Genomic DNA, 25,429 nt, shown 5'->3' with positions numbered 1-25,429 from the left:
AGCTTTAAAAAATGGTAAGTGTGGAGTACTTTTAAATGGACTGGTGTATTTGAAAATGAAAGCTATTAAAACAAAATTGTCTTGGGGAAATTAGCCGCTGTCATTTCTCAAAGAGGATCATGATGAAAACACTTTTTAAAAAAAGTATCAGAAAGTCAGTGTAATGACTAGAACAATCTGAAGCTTATTCAAACTGGCGTACTGTCTCAAATAATGACGTTACAAGATTTTTTAATAAGGTAGTAGTACCTATTAGTGACTAGGATTTTGATGAAATTATTAATAGAAGGAGATCTAAAAATACGTCAATACAAAATTACCAAACGGCATATTCTTAGATCATATACTAATATTAATTAATACTTATAGTGTGTGTATAATGGATAAAATTGTGGATTAGAAACACATATTAGGGTCTTCTGAGCAAAGCCTCAGGAATGCTTCCAATAAAGAAGAAATCCGGTGAGTTTGATGTTTATTCTCTTTGCAATGAAAAGTGTTCAAAATTAAGTAATTTGTTTGCATTTCTCTCAGGCAGTCTAACATCTCAGACTGTCAGATAGATAGTATACTTGTTCTTCCATTTTTCAAGTGATAAACGGTGTGCTGAGGCTTTGAATGCTGCAGTAAGTGCCGTAGTTCGGTGAAGTAATATCAAGACGCCACTTGGAATCTCTTTTTTGAAGTCAAAGTTGTCCTCTGAAAAGATTTTGGCAGATATTGTGAACCTGAAACACCAACCAAAAAGTAATTTTCATGAAAATGTTAAAAATTCAACCCCTCAAAAAATTATTTTGTACATTCTTTGCAGATGATACTCTCATACTTTTTAAAAAGAAAAAAATATTTTTAAATATTTTATTTTAATGTCACTTTTGCACAAATCAGGAAAGAGTCATATGCAAAAATTGTCATTTGGGGTCCTGAGAAAAAGTAAGGGTGCTCCCCCCAAACCAAGCCTGGGTGTTGGCCATGTGTTCTCCCAGAGCTGGTGCATTTGCAAGAACCTTCCACGCAGAGGTCGGTCCCTAAGGCCCAGGACACTGAGTAGGGAGCTCTGGCAGCTCAACTGTTTCACAAGGGCAGGGCAATGCGGGCTGCTTTGAGATCCCTTCCACTTTTGCGGAGACCCCCTCAGCTTCTTCATTATTTTTTCCTACCACAGAACATATAAAAAGCTGATAAATTAAGCTCCTGGTGCTTTTTTGACCTGGAAGCAAAGGTAGCAAGGCGGCCACATGCCTGCTTGTGAGAGAAAAAGAAAATAAATTTGGAGAAATACAGTAACATCCCCTTTGTACCCTTGCTCATTTCTTTTCTTTTTTTTTTTTAGAGATGACCAGTAAGGGGATCTTAACCCTTGATTTGGTGTTGTCAGCCCCACGCTCTTCCAAAGTGAGCTAACCGGCCATCCCTATATAGGAATCTGAACCCGTGGCCTTGGTGTTATCAGCACCACACTCTCCCAAGTGAGCCACGGGCTGGCCCATCCTCGCTCATTTCTATAGGACTAATAAAGGCCTCTGACCATCAGTGATAATAGTGGTCTCAAAGTTATTCATAATAGACCAAGCCCAGCAACAACCCAGCCTCTGCTGGAAGCCCCTGGCTCCTGAGCTGGGGGGGGGGGCTACCTTGGGCCTTGGGCTTGCAACCAAGCCAGGAAGGAGCCAGCCCTGGGCCAGCCCAGACCCCCATCCCTTTTCCCTTCCCCTTCCCCCTCCGACCCCCCATCTGCAACAACATCTTAGAATGTAAAGTAATAACAATAATTTAAAAAGAGATAAATTTCTTAAAAAGTTATTCATAATTAAACATGCTGACTTAGTATTTGGTAAAAGATTTAGGGCACGTATTTAAATACTGCATGTGCTCACTCATATGTGAGAGCTAAGAGAGAAAGAAGGAAGGAAAGAAAGACCACAGTAGTGCGTTGGGCTTCCAGAGGGAGAGAGCATTCCTTAGGCTACAAAGCAGAGTCGGGGGGAAAGGGTGAGGGGGAGGGAGGTTGGGGATAATTGGGTGGGGGACACGGGGTACAAATGCAATTTGTGGTAATGGGTATGCTGCCAGCATGAATCTGGCCCTCACATCATGGGCACGAGGGGTGACAATCAGCTTTGTATCTCATGAATATTCATAACCAATAAAAATAAAATAAAATAAATCAATAAATAAAAAATAAAATAAAATAAAACAAATGCAGAGCCCTGTTCTCTGTCCTGCTTTGGTGTGCCCGAACGACCTATTTAGACACCTCCACTTGGCACTCTGCTGCGGTCAACATCTCCAAACCAGAATTCATCAAAATTCCTCAAATTGCCTCTTTCTGCTGGCCATCCCAGGATCATATTTGTCAGCCTTAGCTCCTTTCTCTCTCAAATCTCACAGAAGTTTTAAAAGGCTAAAGAATTCCTGACATCATTATACTATAGAACTATAGAAGGGCTGATGTAAATCTGTCATACAATGCCTAAACTTTACTAAATATATTTTTAGAATTATAATATATTAAAAATTTCCCTTAAAACAGTAAATATTCTTGACATTTAGATTATCTATAATAGAAATGGTTCATAATTTTTCAGCAATGTATGCCTGGCATCTAGTTAGGCCCTTTTCATAGATTTTCCAATAATTATTTTATTTACCCAGCCTGTTATAAAAGAAGAAACTTAGGCCTAGAGAGGTTGGGACGCTCCTAAGACTGCACAGTCAGGATAGAAACCCAACATCAGATTCTAGAACAGCATACCTCATGAAGATGCATGCCGCCTCCTTGAAAAAAAAATGTTGGTAATACTTTTGAAAATCAAAACATCACTAGCCTATTTTCAAACTAAAATTTTATTCGTCAAATAGCATACTAGGCTGAGATTATGTATTTATCTGTAAAACTCTGTTATAAAATAATTAGCAAACTTGTATTAATTTTCTCAAGCATTCTTTCATTTGATCTTCAAAGAGACTCTAATATTAGGGTTTCATTTGGAAGAAAAGCATGAAAATTACAGCAGAGAGATACAGTGACGTCTAAGACAGAATTTTCCTTTTATTTTTTTTTAATGAGAGTGAGTTCCCCAGTTAATTAAGAGCATTTGGACATTTTCCCTTTTCCGACCTAATAGCAGGTAAGTGCTTGTCTGTGCAAGTTTGCTCTTTGATAGAGATTTCTAAGGTCAGGCCATAGACCATAGACGCTTGCTATTTCTTCCTACAAGGCCAAAATAGTTTTATCAAGGTAGAGAATCTTAAAATCTTAATTTCACTTTCTGAAACTTGAAATCTCACAAAATACATGATTTTATTAGTATGTGGAGAAAGCTGACCTGTCAAAATACTTTGATCTGTCCACGTATGACCAGTAAATTCCATTGGCATCAATGAGCCTTTTCGAGGCGTATCCGACTGTCAGAAAGAAAATAAAATGAGATGAGTTTTATTTTTTCGAATATTTTTAAAATCAAAGTTACAGTTAACGGCGAACCTACCTGGAATGTATGGGTTGTGCTGGGCCTTGAAAACTGTTCCAGGGTAACAGTTCTTTCTTGAACAGGCGACCTTTCTATACTGTCAGGCACTGCACTTAACACGCGGTTTTGTGGATGTCTTCCCCTGTACTAAATGAAGGATAATACATTCTTGTTTAAAATAAATGCAACCATTAAAAAGACAAAAGAAAATCTATATATGCCACAAGAATTCACTCATTTATTCATTCAATCCTTATTTGAAAACTTTTATTTAGATATTGCTAAGTATAAGGTCTACTAAGGATAACTATATAAATATATTTTACTTATATAATTGCATTATTAAACACGCTGAAATGACAGTGCCATATTAAGTGAATAAGGATCAAGACATTAACCACATAACATTGTTAATATAAAATTATAATAGAAATGTAATTCTGCGTTTGTGAAGCCAGACTTTTTTATGTGATGTTTGCCTTTTATTATTTAATCCTAAAGTTAAAAATTAAAGCTTTGCAACTCTTGCCTTTGGGGCATGGTTTCTATTGCTGCGCTCAATGCAGCAAAAAGAATGCAAGAGAAAACCTTGCTGTGGTTGGCTTTTTTTCTCTCTAAGCCTTCATCTTCCTACAACTGGGGTACTTCTGTGTTTTGTAAAACAGACACAAGTTACTTGTATCAGAGTAAAGTGCGGGGTAATTGTGAATTCGGGAGAGACCTGGTTAAACATGCTACCAGCAGCATGACATCCCCTGACCTTTTGGGGTTTCATGGCTGAGTGGAGCTTGAGTGAAGAGGATATTGCCTCTACTTTGAAATAAAGAGGGCAAAAATTAGCTGTAAAAATGAGACCTGATAAAAATAATGAGGGTAAAAAGTTAATGAGCTCTTAGGTTATGCCAGGCATTATTTAAAATATATGTGTTCATTTAATCCTTATAACAATCCTTTGAAGTAAAAATCGTTCTTCATCTTTTACAGAGGAGAAAACTAAGGCTCAGGAAGAGTAAAGTAACTTGTACCAAATCATATAGAAAGTGTGTGTGGCAGGATATGAACACGGATCTCCCTGTCTCCTGACCCAATCTTCATACTCTTTTCTTCACTTCACCATCCTGACCATCTGGACTTTCTGATCTAGTTCAAGCCATGTTTTTATTTCACAAAATGATGAATTAACCCTCTCACCCCCCCCCGTAAATTCTCACAAGTCATTTACTTTCTGAAAGTGAATTATGAAGACATTTTGAATATAGAAATCAGATCATTCTCTTACATTACTGATTTCACTTGGAAGTGCCAAGATTATTTTTGTTTGTTTTCCAACACACTATCTAAATAGTGCACTTAAATATAATGAAATCTGTCTTACAGAAACAGGGCGGGATCCAGGAACTGCAGAGTTTTGCTCCCTGGTCTCTGAGCCTATTGGGGGTAGCCTGCTCCGTGAGGTTTGAACTGGTGGAGAAGACATGTGGTCTATTCCAGTTTGCCTGTAAACATGACGACATGTAACTGAGCACCCAGGTGCAGAGACGGGGGGGACAGACGCTACCATGAAGCTCCCAACCTGAGCTATTAATCACAATCTGCCTATGCTATCTACCATAAGTGAATCAATGTACAGTATGTGCATGTATTGAAGCAACACACTGGACCATATACATATGTAAAAATAAATGTAAAACGAAAATGAAAACAATGTTCAAGTAGAACAAGCTGAGTTTCAGGAAGACAAATATGAGGCATAATGGTAGGGAGCTACTCTTACCAGGTGTTGATATTCCAAAATTAATTACCTGCTTTTTGCATAATAACAGTCATTCTAGAAATTCATAGTACCCAAAGTTTAGAAGCTGCAGGGAAAGAGACAATTTCATGTATTGCAAGTGGGGCTATAAATTGGTATAATCGTCCTGGGAAGCACTTTGACCTTAAAAATATCTATAACCTTTGACCTGGTAGTTTTTCTTCGAGGACTACACCACTAGGAAACAATTTAATGACATCTTTATTCAGATTGATATACAATGATGCTAACTGCACAGTATCATAATGAAAATATAGAAAAAAATAAAAAGTTTCTTTAATAGGGAAATACTTAATAAATTATCATATACCCACATGATTATTTTGTGGCCATTAAAATCGTGCTCTCAAAAAATTTGATAACATGGAAAATATAAATAATATAATATTTTAAGGAAAAAAATTACATGAAAAAGTGCTACAACAGTAAGATCACCAAGGGTTAGAAAAAAGGCAATGGAAAACAAATATAATCCTAGACAAAATTGATAGGAAATTTACCAACAGTTATCATTCCTATATTTATATGTGATGGGCGTGTAGGAGATCTTTGATTTCTTCTCATATTTTTGCTATTGTCCTATTGTTCCACAGTGAAATTATAGTACTATGATAATTAGGGAGGAAATGATATTTCAATAAAAATTAAAGAAACAGCATGAACGAAATCATGGAAGTAAGAGGATGCATAGCTGGCGTGTTTGTGAGTCAGACGGATGATAAGGCTGACCAGAATCAAGGTGGGTGAGAAGAAGTCATGGGAAATAAGTGTGCATAACCAAAGAGTGGGAAATCTCTCTCAATGGGGCAAAAATTGGTCCCTCAGGTGCAAAAAATTGTACTCATATATAAAGCACAGCTATACCTATAGATGTATGGTCTGTCTGTGGTACTGAAATTCTATGGGTGGGAGAGCAATTAGGAAAAACAATCTAAAAGGGTTGCTTAGTGTGGCAATCATGAAAAAAAAAAAAAGCTGAAAACATTGGTCTACAGAGAGGTAGGGGTCAAAGATGGAGGAAATGTACAATTGGAGGCACCTGAATTTATTTCAATAGTAAATAGAAATGGTTTTTGATGAAAGTGGTGGTAGAGCCCAGGTAGGCTGGGAGGAAAAGGAGAGAACCCATCACATGCCAGTGACGTGGGCATGGGGTGAATAAGGCGTGCTAGGTGGCCGCACTGAGAATGAAGCGGGTAGAGATGTCGTGAATTAATAGCACAGACCCGAATACAGCTGGAAGTAGCAGTCCCGACTTGTAAAAGAAACACCAACCTATCAAAAAGCCAAGTGGTGTTATGAATGCATCTTGAAAGAGTCCTATTACGAGTAAGTGTTGGCAGCTGCTCGGTCCTCCAAGTCCTGCAGGGGGACCTGTGCTCAGTCCCTCTATTAACTCCCTCCCTTGCTGTGGAAAGCCTGCAGCATGGTGGTCCAGGGGGTGGATATCAGAGCCAGACAGCATGGTGGGTGCCCCCAGCTCTGTCCTCTCTGGTGCGATGATATTTGGCAAGTTATTCAATTTCTTTCAGCCTCTGTTTCTACATCTTAGATTTGGAATAATATGAACACCAACTCAAAAATTTGCAGTGGGGGAATAATAAGATAAAGTGTAATCCATTGACCTGGTGTTGGTAACAAAGAAAGCAATCAATAAACACTAGCTGTTACTGCCTGACACTTAAGTTGGCTGGAAAGCTCCTTCAGAATTCTATGGTAAAGGAAGAGACAACTTCCTAATTAGGCAATGATTTGATGTTAGTCCCCAAGGCCAAAGCTTTTCTGAAACTCCCACATAGAGTGAAACACCTCCTTAAAGATAAATAAAAACTGATAGGTACCTTTCCCTTTTACTTTTACAGCATTTTTATATACATTATCGTATTTAAATCTTCCCATAAAAAAGTATTATGTAATTTGAAAGCATTAATTAATTATAATTTTTTCAGCAGAGGCCAGAAATCCATCCACGATCAACCCACCATCAGAGTTTCATTTCACTGAGCTGCCTGTGCTACAGGTACACTGACTGACCTTATATTCTAGTATAAGCTAAGTATATTACTGGAACAAAATCAATGTTAAATACTCAAAATTAGTGAACTTATTAGGAAGGTGTCTACATAAAATTTGATAGAAGATGCTTTGTCCAGAATAATTTATAAACTCTAATTGACAAGTATTCTGACGTATGTGACCTTTAGTTTATCATGAGAGAAACAAAACTTACAGTTTTGTTCCCCTAAGAACTTCATCACTATACACATTGGGGGTCTTTATTCTCTGTGAATCTGAAGTAAGAGAAGGCAGCCTCCTATATACCGGTGTTTTCTTTGCAGGAGTCTGTAATCCGCGATTATCTGAGATTCGTCCCAGTCGGTGCCGTGCAGAGGACACAGCACTGGACCCTACACCCAATGATTTGTCCTCTTGTTCATTCCTGGGGGAGAGAAATCCAGTTGGTTACTCAGGTGCAAGTGATGTGGGAACAGGGAACACATATATCTGTGCCTTGCTAGGTACTGTCCAGAGCAGTGGCTGGCACATAGAACTTACTCCCAAGTGTTTGCTGAATGAATGGAGAGGCTATCATTTCTATTTCAATTTCAATGAAGAACCATCCAAAAGAAAAAAAAGATTTAAATTTCCCATTGTTTGTAATCAAATAGCAAAGTCCACAAGATTAAGAATTCATAGCTACATTCCTCTTTTCTCATCTCTCCCAACCTAATATACAATAGTAATTATTTTCTGGTTGATGTTAGCATAATCTGTGTTTACTTTTAAACACTGACTACATTTCCCCTGGAAAGTGCTCAGGCACATCTGGATTAAATGAGATCTTTATTATTTTATGTCCTCTGTAGTCTTTAGTGTTCATGTGTTTCTAGCACACGGAAAAGGCTGAGTAATTATTTCTTATACATACTGTGATTTATCTGCAAAATATGTAGGTCTCTGCTGAAGTGGTTTTGCTTGAATTGTCATTACACCATTCAAATTACTACAAAAATTGTTGGAGAAGCGATGAATCTGAGAAAAGTAAAAAAAAAAAAAAAAAAAAAATTAAATTATCCAGTGCTATTGCAGTTACTGATGCTTGTCAGGAATCAGCAGGAAACAAATGGCACTCTTTAGCTGACTAATTTGGAGAAAAGTTAATAAAGGAACTATATTTTATAAAGATGTGAGAAGCAAAATTAACCAGAAATCATGTAAATCTCCAAGGCTCGTAACAATGGAGACACATTATACCACACCGAGGTCCGCAGCAGCAGGAAGTAGGAAAGAGGTTCCGGGCACCTGGAGAGAGCAGAGAAATGACACCAACCCATGTCATGCGGCAGTAGGCCAAAGGGAAACAACCAGGCTTCACTCTCCTCCCATGCTCTGAGCTCCCAGAAGTTGGAGGGCTAGGGATTCCTTTGATAGACAGTGGTCTCCCTTATCCACGGGGGATGTGTTCCAAGACCCCCAGTGGATGTCCAAAACCACGGATAGTACCGAACCCTATATACACTATGTTTTTTCCTGTACATAGATATCTATGATAAAGTTTAATTTATAAATTAGGCACACTACTCTTGCACTTTGGGACCATTATGAAGTAAAATAAGAATTATTTGAATTCAAGCACTGGGATACCATGACAGTCAACCCAATGATCAAGATGACTACTAAGTGGCAATGAGCAGGAATGTACACAGAGTGGATCCACTGGACAGAAGGATGATTCACATCGCTGGCCAGATGGAGTGGGATGGTGTCGAGCTCTTTTACCTGCCCGTAATCCTGCCAACTGGGCCAATTGTCGAGCTAGGGCTGGGTTTGGTGCTCACAGACCCCTCAAGCCCATTGCCCAGACTGGGTCACAAACCCTTCACCCACCAGGCTGGGTCACCAGACCCCTCACATGCAGGTCTATGAGCTAGGTAACCAGCAAACAGGTCCTTGGATGCTGTAGGCTGGAGAGGATGGCCGTGTGGGGCAGATACCTGAGGCAGACACCAGCCAAGTTGCGGCCCTGCGCATGCACACTAACTCCACCCACCCACACACAATTCACTTACAAAGAATGTGCCGCACCACCCCTCAACCTGATGGGCAGGCAAGGGAGCCTGATAAAATTATTCGATTTTCCCAACAGATAGCATGAGATTTCATCACACTATGCAGAACAGCGTGCCATTTAAAACTTACTAATTGCTTTTTTATGGAATTTTCCACTAAATATTTTTGGACTGCCAAAAGTGAAACTTCAGATAAGGGGAGACTACTGTAGTCAATGTGTATCAACCTCTCGGGCACTCCAGGGTGAAGAAGGTGGAGAGAGGATCTGGAGAAGCGAAGAAAAGGTATCACAGCTCCTAACTGGTCTGCTTGTCCTACACTTCTCCCATCCTATCCATCACACTTGCCAGAATTCTCTTCCCAGCAGCGGCATAATAGCCTGGGGAAAAACCCAAGCATGAGATCTCAAAGGCTTAAATCTGAATCCCAGTTCTAACTGCTTCCTGGTTGATGACCTTGGAAAGATTACTTTGTTCTTGGAGCTTTAATATCTTCATCTTTAAGTTGAGAAATAATGATATCCACTTCGTAGAGCTATTGTGAGAATTAAATTAGATGACATTTGTGAAAGCATAAAGTAAGGGTTAAATAATTATTAATTCCCTCTTCAGTCCCACAGTACGACCAACTAGGAGTTAAAATAATGTTTAGATTCAGATGAGTATGATTTCTGAGACTAGAATTCTATTGTAGTTCCAGAATAGATATGGCAACCACAATCACATTTTCCCCATATTGAATATAAATATAAAGAAATGTTAGAGGAATAAATTAAGACCTATTATCATTACCACTAGAATGCTTTGACCACTTCAAAATAGGCTCTATTATTATTAAACTTTGCTGTCCATTCATTTCCTTTTAACATTTATCCAAATGAAGTAGTTATAAAAGCAACAAAATAGCTTCCTTATCTTTAAAATTTCCCTATTTCTCAGGTCTATTTATTTTGCCTGATATTTAAAGGTTCTTTTGTATATTGTTACCATCAACTGTTCATTTTTATAAGATTCATGCTGCCCAATAAACAAAGTGAGAAACATTGTATTGAACCTATCAGAGCAGTTTAAAGAGACCAAAAATGTAGGCAGTTAGCAATTCCAAAAGTTTCTTTCAAACAGAAAAAGCAAATAAGATTTATTATAAAGCCCTTACACTAGAGAGTAAAACAAGATTATTCGATATTCAGTTTTACCCACTGCTCCCTGAACCACACACCCTGGTTTAGGCCTGTGTTCTTTTAATCTTACGAAGATACCTGTTTATTTGCTCCTATGCTGGGTGTGTATTTTTGCCTCTGCCTTGAATATCATCCCTTTTCTTTTTCAGCTTAACAATCTTACCTATCCATTAGGGTTTAGTTCATTCTTACCCTACTTTGTGAAGGGTATGATGTTTTTCCTCTGAACTCACGGCATTTATGATCTAAAGCACACCTAATTACAAAATATATAATATATAATTAGCATCTAATTGCGATAATAAAAGCTAACAGTTATTGAATGCCTACTCTATGCCACACACTGTGGTAAATGTTTTATCCTTTAATTCTCACAGCTTCCTATCTCATAGATCCCAGAGATAATAATATTGAGATTTTGAGAGAAAGGGACTGATTTGAGATCATAGAGCTAATAAGCAGTGATATTAGGCTCCAAATTTATAGTCTATATACAAAGCTCAAACTCTCATTCACTCTATCAACTATATTGCCTCTCCTTGTGTGTGTGTGCACGTGTGTGTGCATATAGTATTCTTTCACACGGCTTGACTACCCCCAACTAAATTGGAAATTATATGCAACTAAAGACTAGGAATCCTGTCTTACCCTTTTTCTCTGCTCCCCCACACAATTCAAACTCCTTAGCACCACTGAAGACCTCCCATAAACAAGTCTGTCCTTTCCAGCCACATCTGCTACTAGATCTTTGGATAAGGATGCAATTCAAGAAAAATTTATTGAATGCTTAGTATATGCCAGATTCTGTGTCAGGAGTTCTCACATATTTCTATGATTTTTTTCCTCACAACAATCCCGTGGACACCATATTATTATCCTCATGGTACAAATAAGGAAACTAAAGTTTAGAGAAGTTAACATGTCCAAAATAATACTCCTCATAGGCCTCTTGGTTTCAAATCCCCTTTTCTTGCCACTATGCCCTGCTGTTGCCAGGATCCTGTTCTCTGAACCCTCGGTACAATCACTGTTCCCCAAACCCACCCCATCTTTCATTCATCCACGCCTTTGCTCAGCCTGAAATGGCCCACTCAGAATTCTCATCCACAAAAGCTTTACTCATTTCTTCATGTTTCTGCTCAAATTTCACTCCAAAGCAAAAGATAAGTCCTCATCCTCTAATCAGGACAAATCATTCTGTCCCTGATTCTCCTGTGACACTTTTTTTATATGTCTCTCACAGCATGTATTTGCATCTGACCTTGTGTTATAATTTTTGTTTCACTGGGTCAAGGACCATGTTTTATTCGTCTATATATCTCTTTGAAACACCTAATATAGCACACTTAATACAAACTCAATAAATGTTGAATGAACCCGACGTAAACTCACTGCTTATTTTATTACTTCAGTGGAAGGAGAAGAGATCTTTTATAATTTTCAAATGTTAGAAGGAAAGCATTTTTTTCCTCCCAAAATATAAAAAACAGCTCCACATCTTGAAGTGTCTAGATGTCCTACTCCATTAAAAAATTCTATTAAATTTTATGAAATAATCATACTATGTTTTAGTTTTACTGACAAACAGACCCAAGTATCTTGATAATAGAATTTAATAGAGTGGCACTCTTGACGAGCTGAGGCGAGAGATATAAAGATTGATAGAATGAGAGAGACCAGTGTAAAAGCATCTACCTGGAGTGGATTAAGATGAGAAGCCAGGGGTATGCTGCGAATCTCAGAACTTCTGGACAGGGGAACACTTGATACATCAGTGTGAACACGGGAAATGAGGGTATGTGGAGATCTATTTTCAGCCACTTCCTGTTTTTCCTTTTGCTTTTTTCCTTCTGTATCAACAAAAAAATCAATATTACAAGAAACATCAGATTATCTAATACATATACTTAAAATTCATTTTTCAAAGAGCATATTTGTTTTTGAGTTACCATGAATCTATGCTATGGCCACTGGTAAAAGAACATTATTACCGTGGAGAGCACAGATCCACGTGGAACAATTGGCTAATGTGACTATCGTTTTAGTGGTATGCAGAAAAACAGAGATTATACAGTGGGGCAATAAAGAGTCTTAGTATTTTAGAAATGCCCTACTAATCCCTTTGGCTAGAAAAAGAACAAAAGAATAGTATTTAAATTAACATGATTATTGCCTTATTGTACAAACTGATTACATAAAACTAGTTATTAATGTCTACTACTGATATTTCTATGATATGTCTCTGCTCAATTTTAAGTAGTTTAGAGAACATTTTGTAAGTATAAATGAAGATAAGTGATTATTAAGTTGGCTATGTTTACATTTTACTTTGCAAATAATGTCACGAACAATTAAAAACAAATATCCCATTATTAGAGATTAATTGGGTATGGTTTTTACAATTTAAAAAGTGACTTCTAGCTTCTTTCTTGAGTATTTCTGTATTTTTCCAAGAGTGCATATACATTATTTTTATGACCCAAAAAGCAATCACATCCTTTCTGGCATGGTGAGAGCTCACGTGTGAAGAAGGCAGGAGGCCCACTTCTCACCCCAGCCACGTTCCAGGCATGGCCCAGCTGGGGTGGGGAGCACACAGCTGAGGAACAGGGGTCTTGTTTTTCTTTTCGTGAGATCAAATTCTACAAATAAGTACCTGTGGGTGTAGTTTCCCAGTGTTTTCTAATCAGTTCTTCCAACATTTCTACCACGTTTGTCCAGACATTATCGAACACTTCGGCTGCCACGGCATCTTTGATGCAGTCATGAGGGGAGATGGGAGGAAGTCCGTATTTCTGCCGCTTCCTACCACGGTGAGCTGGTTTTCCTTCAAGACATTCGTCATCACTAAGGATAAAAACCCATGCTAATTACTAAAAGCATCAATGGCTAAAGTTACCATAATTCTATCTACCTATTATGCATGTACATACATTTATACATATATTAATAAACATTCTTTTTAAAACACATTGTTTTTTGTAAAATATACACAATTTTTTGTCAGTTATATTTCAATAAAGCTGGGGAAGAAAACAAACAACTAACTCTGAGTTTCATTGATCTGTTAAATTGTCTTTTTCTAGTCTCTATTTCGTTTATTTTGTCTCTGATCTTTCTTATTTTTTCCTTCTACTAACTTTTTCTCATTCCTTTGGGTATAAAGTGAGGTTGTTTATTTGAGATCTTTCTTCTTGATGGAGGCCTTTATTGCTATAAACTTCCCTCTTCGAACTGCTTTTGCTGTGTCCCGTAAGTTTTGCTATGTTGTGTTTCCATTTTCATTTGTCCCCAGATATTTTTGATTTCCCTTTTGATTACTTCTTTGACCTACTGGCTGTTGAGGGTATGTTGTTTAATTTCTACATACTTGTGAATTTTTCAGTTTTCTTCCTGTTCTTGATTTCTAGTTTCATACCACTGTGGCCAGAAAAGATGCTTGCTATGATTTCAATCTTCTTAAATTTGTTAAGATTTATTTTAGCACATTCATATTTTTGAATGTACCAATTTTTAATCACAAGGTAAATTTTTATCATACCATATTTGTAGCTTTTGGTTAAGAGCAAAATAAGCATTTAGTGCAGAGCTTCCCCTTTGCCTTTCTGGGCAACGGGTACAGGACAGCTGATGTGGGCCTAAGGCCACTAGGAGCCCTGTCCATTTTCACAGGCACACTGAGTACAGTTCTTGTTTTCTGTCTGTGCCGTGTTGTCATGAAGAAACAGAAGCAGTGCTCTAGAATATACACTTCCTCCTAGGAACCTAAAAACTTCGGGGAGTACATTCTCTCAAAAGATTACAAATCTTTTGGATGAGTAAAAAACATGCTAAATGAGCATATAGTGAAAATAAATGTTGAATAAATTATACTATGAAGTTGAAATCATATAAAATTCTATTTACTCCTCTTTTCTGTCAAAAGCAAAATACTCTTCAATCTTTCCATCCATTTCATAAACCTCTTCTTCCAAGGATGGACATGCCATTAGGTCAGCAAGGTCTGTGCCATCAGGGCCTGGCGGGGCAGAGGTTGAGAGTGCTGCTGGGACTATATGAGAGCCAGAGATGCACAACCTATGGGAAAAAGCAGATTCTACATGGGAGTTTGCAGAACATCAGGAATACAATTTTTGCATGATCATGGTGGATCTTTAAATTATTTATAAAGTACAGAATCCCAAATAAAAAATCCTTTAATATTACATTTGACAAAGCTCATATCCTTAAAAACATTTTAACAAGGCCATCGTTAAAAATTTTAAGGATTTCTTAAAAGCCTAAATTATTCTATGAGTCTGTATCCTCTTTGCTATAATGAATGTATGTCATGGCACGGTGACATCAAACACGTATGTTTGAATGGCATAAAGAGATTTATCAAAATGTATTAGTGAGCAAAGGAAAAAAGGATGAAGCTTTATTTCTTCTGCTGCTACTGCCTTAAGGCTTAGGATCCATTGCAATGAGGTGGTTTTTGATTCTGAATGTAGCCCACCTTTCACTGTGCCTTTGGAGCAAAAGTTGAAGTTAACTTGTGTGTGTGTGTGTGTGTGTGTGTGTGTGTATGCTCCATATATATTTTTCGTATGTACATATATATACATACTCGCACACATATACACATATATACACACATCATCAACTTAGAATCAGGGCATCTTGCAAAAAAAATTCTCTATACCACCCTCCATTAAAATCTAAACTTGCATATTTGGTGGAGCCAAGGCTCATGGATAAGATAAACACAAAAAAGTATAACTAAAACACAGTTAAAAATACTTTTTGAAAGTGACTTTTCCAAACATACTCTCTGATGTGGCTGCTGAATTCACAGGTGTCAGGTAAGGGTTTGTGTACGGCAGAACTAAGCACACTGCCCTGGAAATGCTGGAACCCTTCATCAGCTGGCAGAATGAGCTGTCTTCCTAGTACTCTGCAAAGTAAACAAAATAAGAAGCTACTGATATTTTTTATCAGACAAGGGAAACATGTTTTGTGATTTTAACAGTAGGCTACAATAATGATTTTGAAGGCAGGTGTATGACATGATAAGGTGCCAACTGGTATATTAGAAGCGTCATGATGTCACAGAAAAAGCACGGTCTTTGAGAGGGTGGGATGGACTGTTCTCCCCCCTGACAAGAGTCTCGAGGTAACATTCTCAGGCTAAGCCACTGATATCATTGATTAGTTTGCTTTTCATATGCAAGATAGAATAATGACCGTTACCTTGCAGCACTGATTAGTGGCTTTGAGATAATGTACGCCAGACTCAGGCATCTAAGGCAATGCTGGGCACATGGAAACTCTCTCTATATGTTAACTAACATATATATAATGAATAAAAATATATAAATATATGAGGGTACTTCAAAAAGTTCATGGAAAAAAATAGAATTATAAGATAATTTGAGTCTTTCCACAAACTTTTTGAAGATCTCCCATATACCCTTGGCTTATGTAACTTGTGATCTTTTCTTACTTCTCCCTCCCTCCTTTGTTTTTTATCTTAACTATGGAAGACAATGGTGACAGGAACAAGTCTGAGCTTCTGACTTCTTGACAAGCGCACCACCCGCAGAAAAGTAAACATCAACAATTAATATCTGGTGGATATACCATACTCTGTAAGGCATGGGGCTTATGAAGGACTGAAAAGAAAAAAAAAAACAACCTACTCAGTCAAGATTTTTTTTTAAAGTTACCCAGTTGAGGTAACTAGAAAATTTATTCACATTTACATGAGTGTTCTTATTTATTTTACTCAAATATAGAGAAACTACAGATAAGTGAAATGGACTTTTCTGTAAGTAGTTTGGCTGACTGACTTTTATGCATCAAATGTGTCCCCTCAAAATTCTGGTACTGAAAACTTGACTCCACTGTCAGAGGATGGGAAATCCTATTACGGCAATTGAAAGGTGTGGCCCTTAGAGGTGATTAGATTGTGAGGACTGTGCCCTCGTGAATGGATTGACCCATTCATAGAGTCATGTGCATTGTTCTGATGGCCACAAAAGGAGATCAAGTAAGCAGGTGAGCTCTGTCCTGCTCAGTCCACTCTCGCCATATGATACAGTGTGTCACTTAGATGTACCCTTGGACCATAGACTTCCCAGCCTCTAAAACGGTAAGAAATAAATTTCATTTCTTTATAAATTACCCAGTTTCAGGTATTCTTTCATAAGCAACAGAAACAGACTAATATAATGATTGAAGGGAAAAAATTTTTCCTTTATACCCAATCTATATTCTCCATCTTTGATATAAAATTAATAAATGCTCCTCCCTACATAAGAAATGGTGGTGGAAAGGAAAGATGCATCTGTCCAGTCATTCGGCAAGTAATTACTCTGCCCACCCGTCACCCCCAGCATCATTCTCAGGGATGAAGGACAGACACATGCTGCTCACATACTAGTGAGCGTGAAGGTGAAAGATTATTTCTGCCATTCTTGTATTTGTTACGTATGTAGTGCTTTTCAGAAGATGAGTTAGATTTGCTTCTCACAAATTAAAAGGCACTTGAGCATTGAAATGTCTCAATATTTCCTCAGACACCATAACAAAGGATGTGACTTCTCAGTAAGGGACAGCCTTCTGGATACATACTATGACTGGGCAAGTGCTTTCAGTCAAAATGTCTTGACTGAATGAAGCCACGCCGGGCGGAGTCGTTCAAAAATCCATCCCAGAGAATTTCTGTGAACAATGTCCCTACCTCAGGTGGAGGGATCTTCCTGCCCACTCACTGCATTCAGCCTGCAGATTCTGGGTCTGAGGGCTTACTTTCCCTTCAAATAACATTTCGTCCACCTCCCAGAACAACTGCTGCACCTTCTGTGCACTGGCTTTGTCAAATTCCTAAAACAGAAATGCACACTTAGTTACAACACTAAAAGTTGTAGAAATATGGGCTTCACAATCAATGACACATAAATTTAAAGTGACTCATTATATAAGAGGGAGTATAACATGATAAAAAGAATGTGGGCTTTGCAGTCAGACATACCAGTGCTCCAATTTTTACTTTTCTGATAAATGACTTCTCATTCTGACCCTCAGATTCAAGTGAAAAATAAAGATAATTCCTACCACACCAGTTTTGAGACTTTACATAGATACAGATGTAGGTACAGGTATACATGTTGACATAGAAATAAATACAGATACACAGATATACAGACACCCATATATCTATGCACAAACACATATACACATATATGTACACAGACATATGTCCCTCATATAGTTGTGCTTGACACACCTAAGCACATCAGCAAAATACAAGCTATTTGTTTTCTACTGTTGATACCACGGAAAATGAAATTACCTTTGTAGAAAGGGCCATTAACCTTCTTTTAATCAATGAAGCAAAAAAATAGAAAATCCACAATTATCCTAAAAGGTGGTTGTATGGTGATGCCAGAGATTCCTGTCTGGCCTTAAGAGATTCCTATCTGCACCGTGGGTGCAGTGAACTGTGGATGAAAAGACCTTTCAGCCTTCCTAGATGGTCTCTGTTGGGAGATAATAGTCCTATAGCTCTCACAACCAATAAGGAGAACATAAGCATTGCTCTAACTGGGAGAACCGACACTGCACTCGGTTCCAGGGCAAGAGCCCAGTCATGTTTTCTTCTAATCCACAACTCAAAGCAACCAAGTGCATATTCAATCTGACATACCTGACCAAAAATGGCCAATTCAGGTTGATTTTTATAGAATGCTATTCAATATTTTCTGTGTAAGTTCTTCTCTCAAATTAATAATAGATCCCTAGATTACAGGTAGTTGACTTATCTCTTTGACAGTGCAAATAAGAAGAAATCTAATAATATTTGTCTCTTAAAAGGGAACTGGGTAGCTGGGACATGGGAGAGTTTACTTTCATTTCTTTGTCTTTTGCATTTTGTTGCCATTGTAAATATTTCCTATCAAAAAGTAAATTTTTTTTTAAATTAAAGTGAAAAGCAACTATAGGTTTTGGAGTATTTTAAATTCTATAACTGGAAGTCATAAGAATCTCCCTGGCAATTCTATGAAAATTTGTAGCAAAAGAATCCCAGAATTTGGACAGTAATGAAGCAATGGCTCTCAGCCTTCTTCCCACAGGCATGTCCATGAGGAAAAAGAGTGTGGGAGGTTATGGCAGTGGGTGGGCATGAGGGTGGGGAACAGGGGACAGTTGATGATAAATGAGGAAGTCACACATTGTTTGAAAAAGTCCCCTGAGCAATTCTGAGCTGACTCTTCCAGAATCCCCTCCCATGACTCTTTCACTTTTTACTCCTTTGGGAATCACTGTTGTGTACAAGGAAGTAGATTCAGATGTGCTGTGAGAGTGGAGACCTGCTTTTAAAGATATCAAAGAAAAACAGAATACAAACAAGGAAGTAAATAGAACACCCAAGGCACTATAGTGCAGGCTCTTCTGTAGCCAGATGGACTTCACAAAAGGCCGTGTACCAGGATTCTTGGGGACACTTGAGGGGATAAAGAGGCAGGAGGCTGTTGAGCCAGCAGAATTCTCAACAACAGCCAGAGCTGTAGACTAAAAGTTCACCCAGCTGAGAATCACACCCTCACAAAGAACAAAAGTCGTTTATCAGCTTCCACTAGGGGTGGAAGGTGAGAGTAAAATATCTGACTGAGACTATTGAGGGGGGAATTCTGTAATCATGGTAATGTTTTACAATTCACACTTTCCAAAGTTTTTCTCTTATTCAAGCTCCCAGTTGTCAGGGTTTGTCTTGAATTTCCAGCCACAGATACCAAACAACAAGTCACATATAACATACTGTGGATGGGGTGGGGGTGAGGGAGAGATGTGGGAGGGTGGAAAAAACAAAATTATCAACAGTTAAGACTCTGGGCTATGAGATTATGAGTAACTGTTATTTTTCCCTATATTTAGATATTCTGATATTTTTACATGTAACATGTAAATGCTTTTATATGTATGTATACGGATGTATGCAAATAGGTAATGCTTTTATAATTAGTAAAAAGATTTTATGAACATAAGAAAGCAATTCTTCATTATAAATTATAACCACAGGATTATCCAAAATATTTTGAGACATACATCATCTCTCCAAGAATATACTGAGCTCCTCTCTGTAGACAAACCAGTGGTAGAACTCTGTGTAGTAGAACCAGACCAAGAGTTGTGGGCCTCCCTGGGCGTGTGGCTTCTGCTGGATGAAACTGATGACAGAGGAGATTCACTGCAGGAATGAACACAAGCGACAGAAATAACATTTACTTAGGAAGACGTTGTACTGGTCAGTGGCTTTACTTCTCTGAGCCTACTTCCTCTTTCTTTCATGAAATATATTTGTTAATTTCGTGGTACATTAAGGTAAAACTGTTTTTGCAGTGTAACATTTTCCCTAGGTTCAAAATAAAATTGCATTTTACTTTTAGAAATTCATGGCCAATCACTGATTTTGTTTCTCATATTTGTTATGGGCATTTTTTCACTTTTAATCAGAAGCATTTAACAGGTTAATTCTTACCAGGTATATTTATCAATGGCTTTCTGCACATTTCTTGTAAAATGTGTAGGTAAAGGATCTTTGCTTTTCACAGCAAAACTGTGCTTTCTGGATCCTTCTGACAGTCCTCTTCTGAAAAATAAAAACAAAATAAAACATGAAAAGTTTCCCTTATATAATAATTTATTAAGATTTTTAAAATTTCCTTTTTTATAAAGTTGCTCCTCTTCTGCCATGTCCCCTTAAACACACGTACATGTGCATACACATACATACATAAACACACATGTACACCCTCCACGTCCTCAAGCAACTGAGATCTAGGACCTTGCCATTTTTATTTTTCTTAGAATCAAGGTGGCCACTAACTTACATACACACCTTTATGTGAACTGGACAAAACAACAACAACTTTTTGTGACTTAGCCAGAGAAGTAAAAGCTGCCCCAAGCAGTTGACAATATTTCAGACACAGTCTTACTGCAAGGCGTAAGGCTCAGCAAACAAAACATGGCTGGATTTCAGGACCCACTTGTCCCTTGATCAAGCCTCCTCAAACCTGTAAAACCCATCTACTCCTCCAGTAAAAAATCATTAATCCCGTAGTAATTCTGAAATATAACAAATCCCTTTGACTCACTAAGAAGCCACACAAACATCTAACTCACTTGACTTTAGCATTGTTGTTTTGTGTGTATCCTGATTTTTAGAGTTTGAAAATATTAAAAGGTAATGGAGAACTAAAACAGAAGAAATATCTAAATTTTAAATAAATTTTTAAACCTAACTGGTGTAACACAGTTCATGTTAATCATTAAAACGCCCTTTCAATGAACTTCTTAAAACATTTACTTTCCTCATATCTTCCTAATGTTTAAGAGTAAACAACTTCTATTCTTTTAATAGAAATCATATTTTTCCATGCAAATAAAACATATTAATTTAAAATATGGCAGTGAATTAGAAAAAAAACAATCAACTTTCAGTATTTCTAACAAGAACACCACTCTAGCATGTGGTGTTCAACATTTGCATTTTTGTAAATGGAATAAATTCTGCTCTTACTTATGTATCCACAGCACTGTACAACAAAGGATATTTGTAAAACAAATTAATTATCATAAACAGATTGGCAAGAACCTCTGCCTTCCATAAATATGTTTGGTACAGGAGACAATAATAGAATTAAATGATTTTTCTCCTTCTTATATGTTTTAAGTACAATTGAGTAATTCTGAGGATAAAGGTGTTAAGAAAAAGTGCACCACAGAAAAGAACATAAGACAAACTTTTGTACTAATAAACTATCTTTAGCCCTGTTCAGTTGTTTTAATTATTTATTGTTTACATGTGACTCAATAACTTTTCAAGCAAAGATAAAACAATGGACTAAAAAATTAAATCAAAGAGATCTGTCTTAAACATTAAGAAATACATACTGATATATTAGTATGTTATTGAGAAATAATTTTAAAATTCAGTGTGATGAATTAACTAAAATACTGTTCTTTCGTGACATCTGTATAATAATAACAGCGGATTCGAATTTGCTCTGCTATTGACGCTTTGAGCAAGTTACTTCTCTCCTGGACTCAATATCCACATCCGTAAAACAATGAGAATGCTGTCAACTTCTTTTGTACGGCTGGGTTGTGAGACTTAAAAGTGATCAAGTATGTACAGTGTCTATATAGTCAGTGCTAGATAAGTCAGGTTTGTCCGCTCACTGCCATTATCATCGTCATATATGTCATATATTACTCTATGAAAATGCTGAGTTCTCACTGTTCCTTTGTAGCCCCCACAGCATTTTGTGTTCTAGAGATCTCTTCTGGCATTTTAACTTACTGTGATCTTCACACCTTGTTCATTTACTTATATATGTAGCATCTAAAATAATGCTTGTCACACAAGAGATGCTGTCTCTGTTTGTTGAAAGAATCAAAGGGCAAAGATTAAATTGGTGACCAAAACACAGAGCATGTTTTTGCTCCATAATTACTCTGAAAATTCATGCTTAAAACAAAAGATTGTACTGTGATCAGACATTGAAATACTCTCCACATTCAGGACATTTCAGGAGAATTTTTTATTCTTTGTAAAGATAGAAAAGGCACAGCTCTTCTTTGAACAGCTGATATCCCCAAAATTGGCTTTCATGGCCAAGTGGGGCCTCTGCCACACTCACTACAGCTTTTTGCTTCTAGATTCTTCCATGCATTTTGTGCAACTGGAAAGCTAAATTCACTGATTTGGACAGATGCCAGTTTGTTTTGTTTTCAATGAATAATAATTTCTTCCTCCAGAAAATTCACTTTTCTTGCAGGGCAGGAGGCATCTTTTCAAACAAGAAGAAAATTATTTATGAAATGGAGGAAGTAATTTCTCTCTTCACATTACACCATATCCTTCCCCAAATCAGCTCCCCTACTCACTGGAAAGTGCAGCTGGGGGAGGTCTTGAAGTTGCAGGGCAGGGGAAACCGGAAGCTCTACAATGATCCCAGGAATTACTACTAAATGGATGCCTGCAAACACCTACTTCCCCTCTTCATCTCTGTGAAACCTCTTGAGCTTTGGAGTTCAGCGTAACAACATAAAAATTCAACCGCACAATTCAGAAGAAACTAGGTGAAGAGGAATTTGAACCCATAACTCAATGACTGCCCAAGGTCACCAAGAAGATAGGGATAGAACTTGTGCCACGACCCAGGCCGCTGACCGGCATCTCTCCAGGAACCACAACCTTATAAACTGGAAACAGAGCCTCTTATTTTTTTTAAATTGCATTTTCGTTCTTTGGTTTCTCTGTCCTCTAATTAAGCATTACACCGTTATTCCATGCGTAATATTGAACATCTTTAATTCCCTGTAAACTATCAACTCCTATAACTTCTACACAGTCTAAGAAAATATAGACAACTTAAAGAATTTATCCTGTATTTTAAAGGTTGAATGTGGTGGAATGTCTATTAAGCTTATATTACATATTACATAGACATATAACAACTTTACGCTAATTCCTGTCTACACAGTTTAAATTTCAGAGATGATAACATATTACTTGTTCGTACATTTAGGGCTATTCTTTTGGGGACAGATCTTAAGTTCCCTTAGGGCAGATTGAGGTGCAGTCATTGAACTGTATAGCACTAATTTGCTGGTGCATCAAAGTCAAGGCTGAGTCTCAATCTCCAGGAGTCACTACACTCCAGCTTTCAGGAAATGACTTAATCGTCTATCTTTACTTTCTTAGATTGTTTCTTGATAGCCCACAAACCTCCCCCACAATGTCCTACAGAAACTCAAATGTTAAACAGTGACAGCAGCTTTCAAAATTTTGTACTCCTATTTCAACTTGAAATGATTGTGTGAAATGAACACTCCTATTTCAACTTGAAATGATTGTGTGAAATGAGCACTGTGTTCTGAATGGGTTGAAAGGCAGGATGGTTTTCCGGACTGCGCGGCACACATAAGCAAGGCCACTCAAGGGTGGCCATCCCGAAGCTGTTCCTCCAACGTAAGACACACAGGTCTCCCTGACTTCAGACAAACAGGTCCCAGGAGCAAGCTGGGCTCTCGGGACTGGTGGAGAAGTCACCTGGGACGCGATCGGTGCTTCTCAGACCAAGTGAGCGACTGCACTTTGGAAGGCCGGGTGATGTCACACGCCGGACTTTATGAAGGGACGCAGGGAACACAGCCCCGACGCATTCCGGCCTCGCAGGCAGGAAAACATCACGCACACGGCACCAAAATGGGACGCGACAGACAATTCCTTCCACCTCCCCTCCCAGATGGAGACTTACCCAATCACAATCAGCCCCAGGCCTCGGCTCGCATCCCCCAGGCCTGGCCCAGCGCCCCGAGGCCCTGCCGTCCCCGGGCGCAGGCACCCGGCGCGGGCCCCACGCAGGCAGCGGGCGGCCGCGCGCCCCCGCGCCCCCGGGACCCCGGCCCCCCGCCGGCCCAGCCCTGCGCCCCGGCCCCGCTAGCCCCGCACGCGCGGCCCAGGCGCGCCCGGGATCCGCGAGCCCCGAGCGGCACGGCCGGGTCTGCGCAGCCCATGGGCGCGCCGCTCTGCTTCCCGCCCCAGATCGTCGGCCCCGCAAAGGCCAGATTCCGGCGCGGCCGGCCGGGCGACGCCTCAGGTCCCCGGCGCGCACGCCCTCCGCTCCTCCCCGGCCGGCCGCCGCGCCCTCTCCCGAGGTCGGCCCGGGACGGGCGGCGGGTTCCCGGCGCTCCCCGCCCGCGGCACGTCTCCCTGCCCTGCGTCCGCGCCGCCTCCCCAGGGCCCCGACCTCCGCAGAAGCCCGCCCGTCCCCCCGCTCCCTGCCACAGGCCAGATGGCACGACCCAGACCAGGGCTTTGGCCGCAGCCCGGGAGGCCTCCCGGCGCCCGTCCCTCTGTCCCCTCTGGGTCCCCGGGGCGGAGCGCACGGGTCTGGCCTCCCCACCCCTGTCCCTGGTCTCTCTGGGCCGAGGGTCTGTCCAGACAGGTGTTTGCTGCCCTTAATTCTCCGAGACAGAATTTTAATTCACAGGGTAAAGGCAAAGAACTAGGGATGCGTAGATTGGGGGTGGGGTGGACAAGTGAGGTTTAAAAACAAAACGAAGCCCCAGATCTGGTAACTGCAAGATCCATTACACGCTTATCAGGAGCCCTAAGTCTAATCATGCGCAACAAACGTTGATATCCTTTCACGTCCTGTCTCTCCATCTGCAAATGGGTGCTCTACGTCCCACAAGCCAGTAAGTCTTCTAGAAACCAGAGCCTTCCTGCCTCTCGGTCTCTCTGTATATGCTTGTTTCAGTTCTGGAGTCCCACAAGGACCAGAGTCATTGGACTCTGCACTGTGAGAGAGAGAAATTACTAAACCGTGCTTTTCATAAGCTAAAAGAAGCAGGAGTGAAGTACTGAGGTAAAATACGTTTTCAAGCAAGGTGTCCAGCGGTGGGCACTACACGTGGCATGCCTTTCCCCACTAAAGCGTTTTTAGTAATTACAGCTAATAAAGCGGATGCTGGTACGGGTCCCAGCCCGGCCCTGCCATATCCATTGGCCTTTGAGATTTGAGGCCAACTAAGAACGAGCACAGAGAAACGCACCTATTCCTCCTGCTCAGTCCCCTGTATGTACTGAGGTAAAGCATATGTATCAGATTTATTAGTGAACAATCCATTTTAGTTATTTTGAATGGACAACCATAACATGATAAGAAACAAGTACCAACAACGAGAACAGTAATTCATTCCTTGAACTAAGGATACTAGGATCCTCGCCACTTTTAAAAATAATCAGTTTTAAAGCGGTAAGTGGCTATAAATTCTAAAATTATTGAGATTTAGAATCCTGATACATGTATATGTGTAGATATGTGTGTTGCG

The 25,429-nt window shown here is 39.2% G+C and overlaps 1 protein-coding gene across 2 annotated transcripts; it reads right to left on the bottom strand.

Moving 5' to 3' along the window:
- Positions 1-374: 374 nt before the first annotated feature.
- On the bottom strand, positions 375-23,917 carry FAM149A (family with sequence similarity 149 member A). 2 transcript variants are annotated; one of them, XM_063077247.1, is made up of 14 exons: positions 23,851-23,917; positions 20,061-20,171; positions 19,628-19,769; positions 17,262-17,404; positions 15,348-15,473; positions 14,444-14,614; positions 13,194-13,384; positions 12,233-12,387; positions 8,216-8,319; positions 7,517-7,726; positions 4,849-4,969; positions 3,492-3,620; positions 3,330-3,408; positions 375-728 (listed from the first exon to the last, which is right to left on the bottom strand). In XM_063077247.1, exons 4-14 carry the CDS (start codon positions 17,345-17,347, stop codon positions 655-657), a joined length of 1,446 nt encoding a protein of 481 aa, XP_062933317.1. In that variant the 5' UTR covers positions 17,348-17,404; positions 19,628-19,769; positions 20,061-20,171; positions 23,851-23,917; the 3' UTR covers positions 375-654. The 2 variants fall into 2 exon arrangements, with proteins under 2 accessions (XP_062933317.1, XP_062933316.1); XM_063077246.1 differs by lacking the exons at positions 4,849-4,969; positions 20,061-20,171; positions 23,851-23,917 and having other exon boundaries at positions 7,609-7,726; positions 19,628-19,707.
- Between the last annotated feature and the right edge of the window lie 1,512 nt (positions 23,918-25,429).

This window comes from Cynocephalus volans, chromosome 13, assembly GCF_027409185.1.
Source record: "Cynocephalus volans isolate mCynVol1 chromosome 13, mCynVol1.pri, whole genome shotgun sequence".
NCBI lineage: Eukaryota > Metazoa > Chordata > Mammalia > Dermoptera > Cynocephalidae > Cynocephalus > Cynocephalus volans.
The sequence above is the reverse complement of the archived record's forward strand: the minus strand, read 5'-3'. Positions and strand labels throughout refer to the sequence as shown.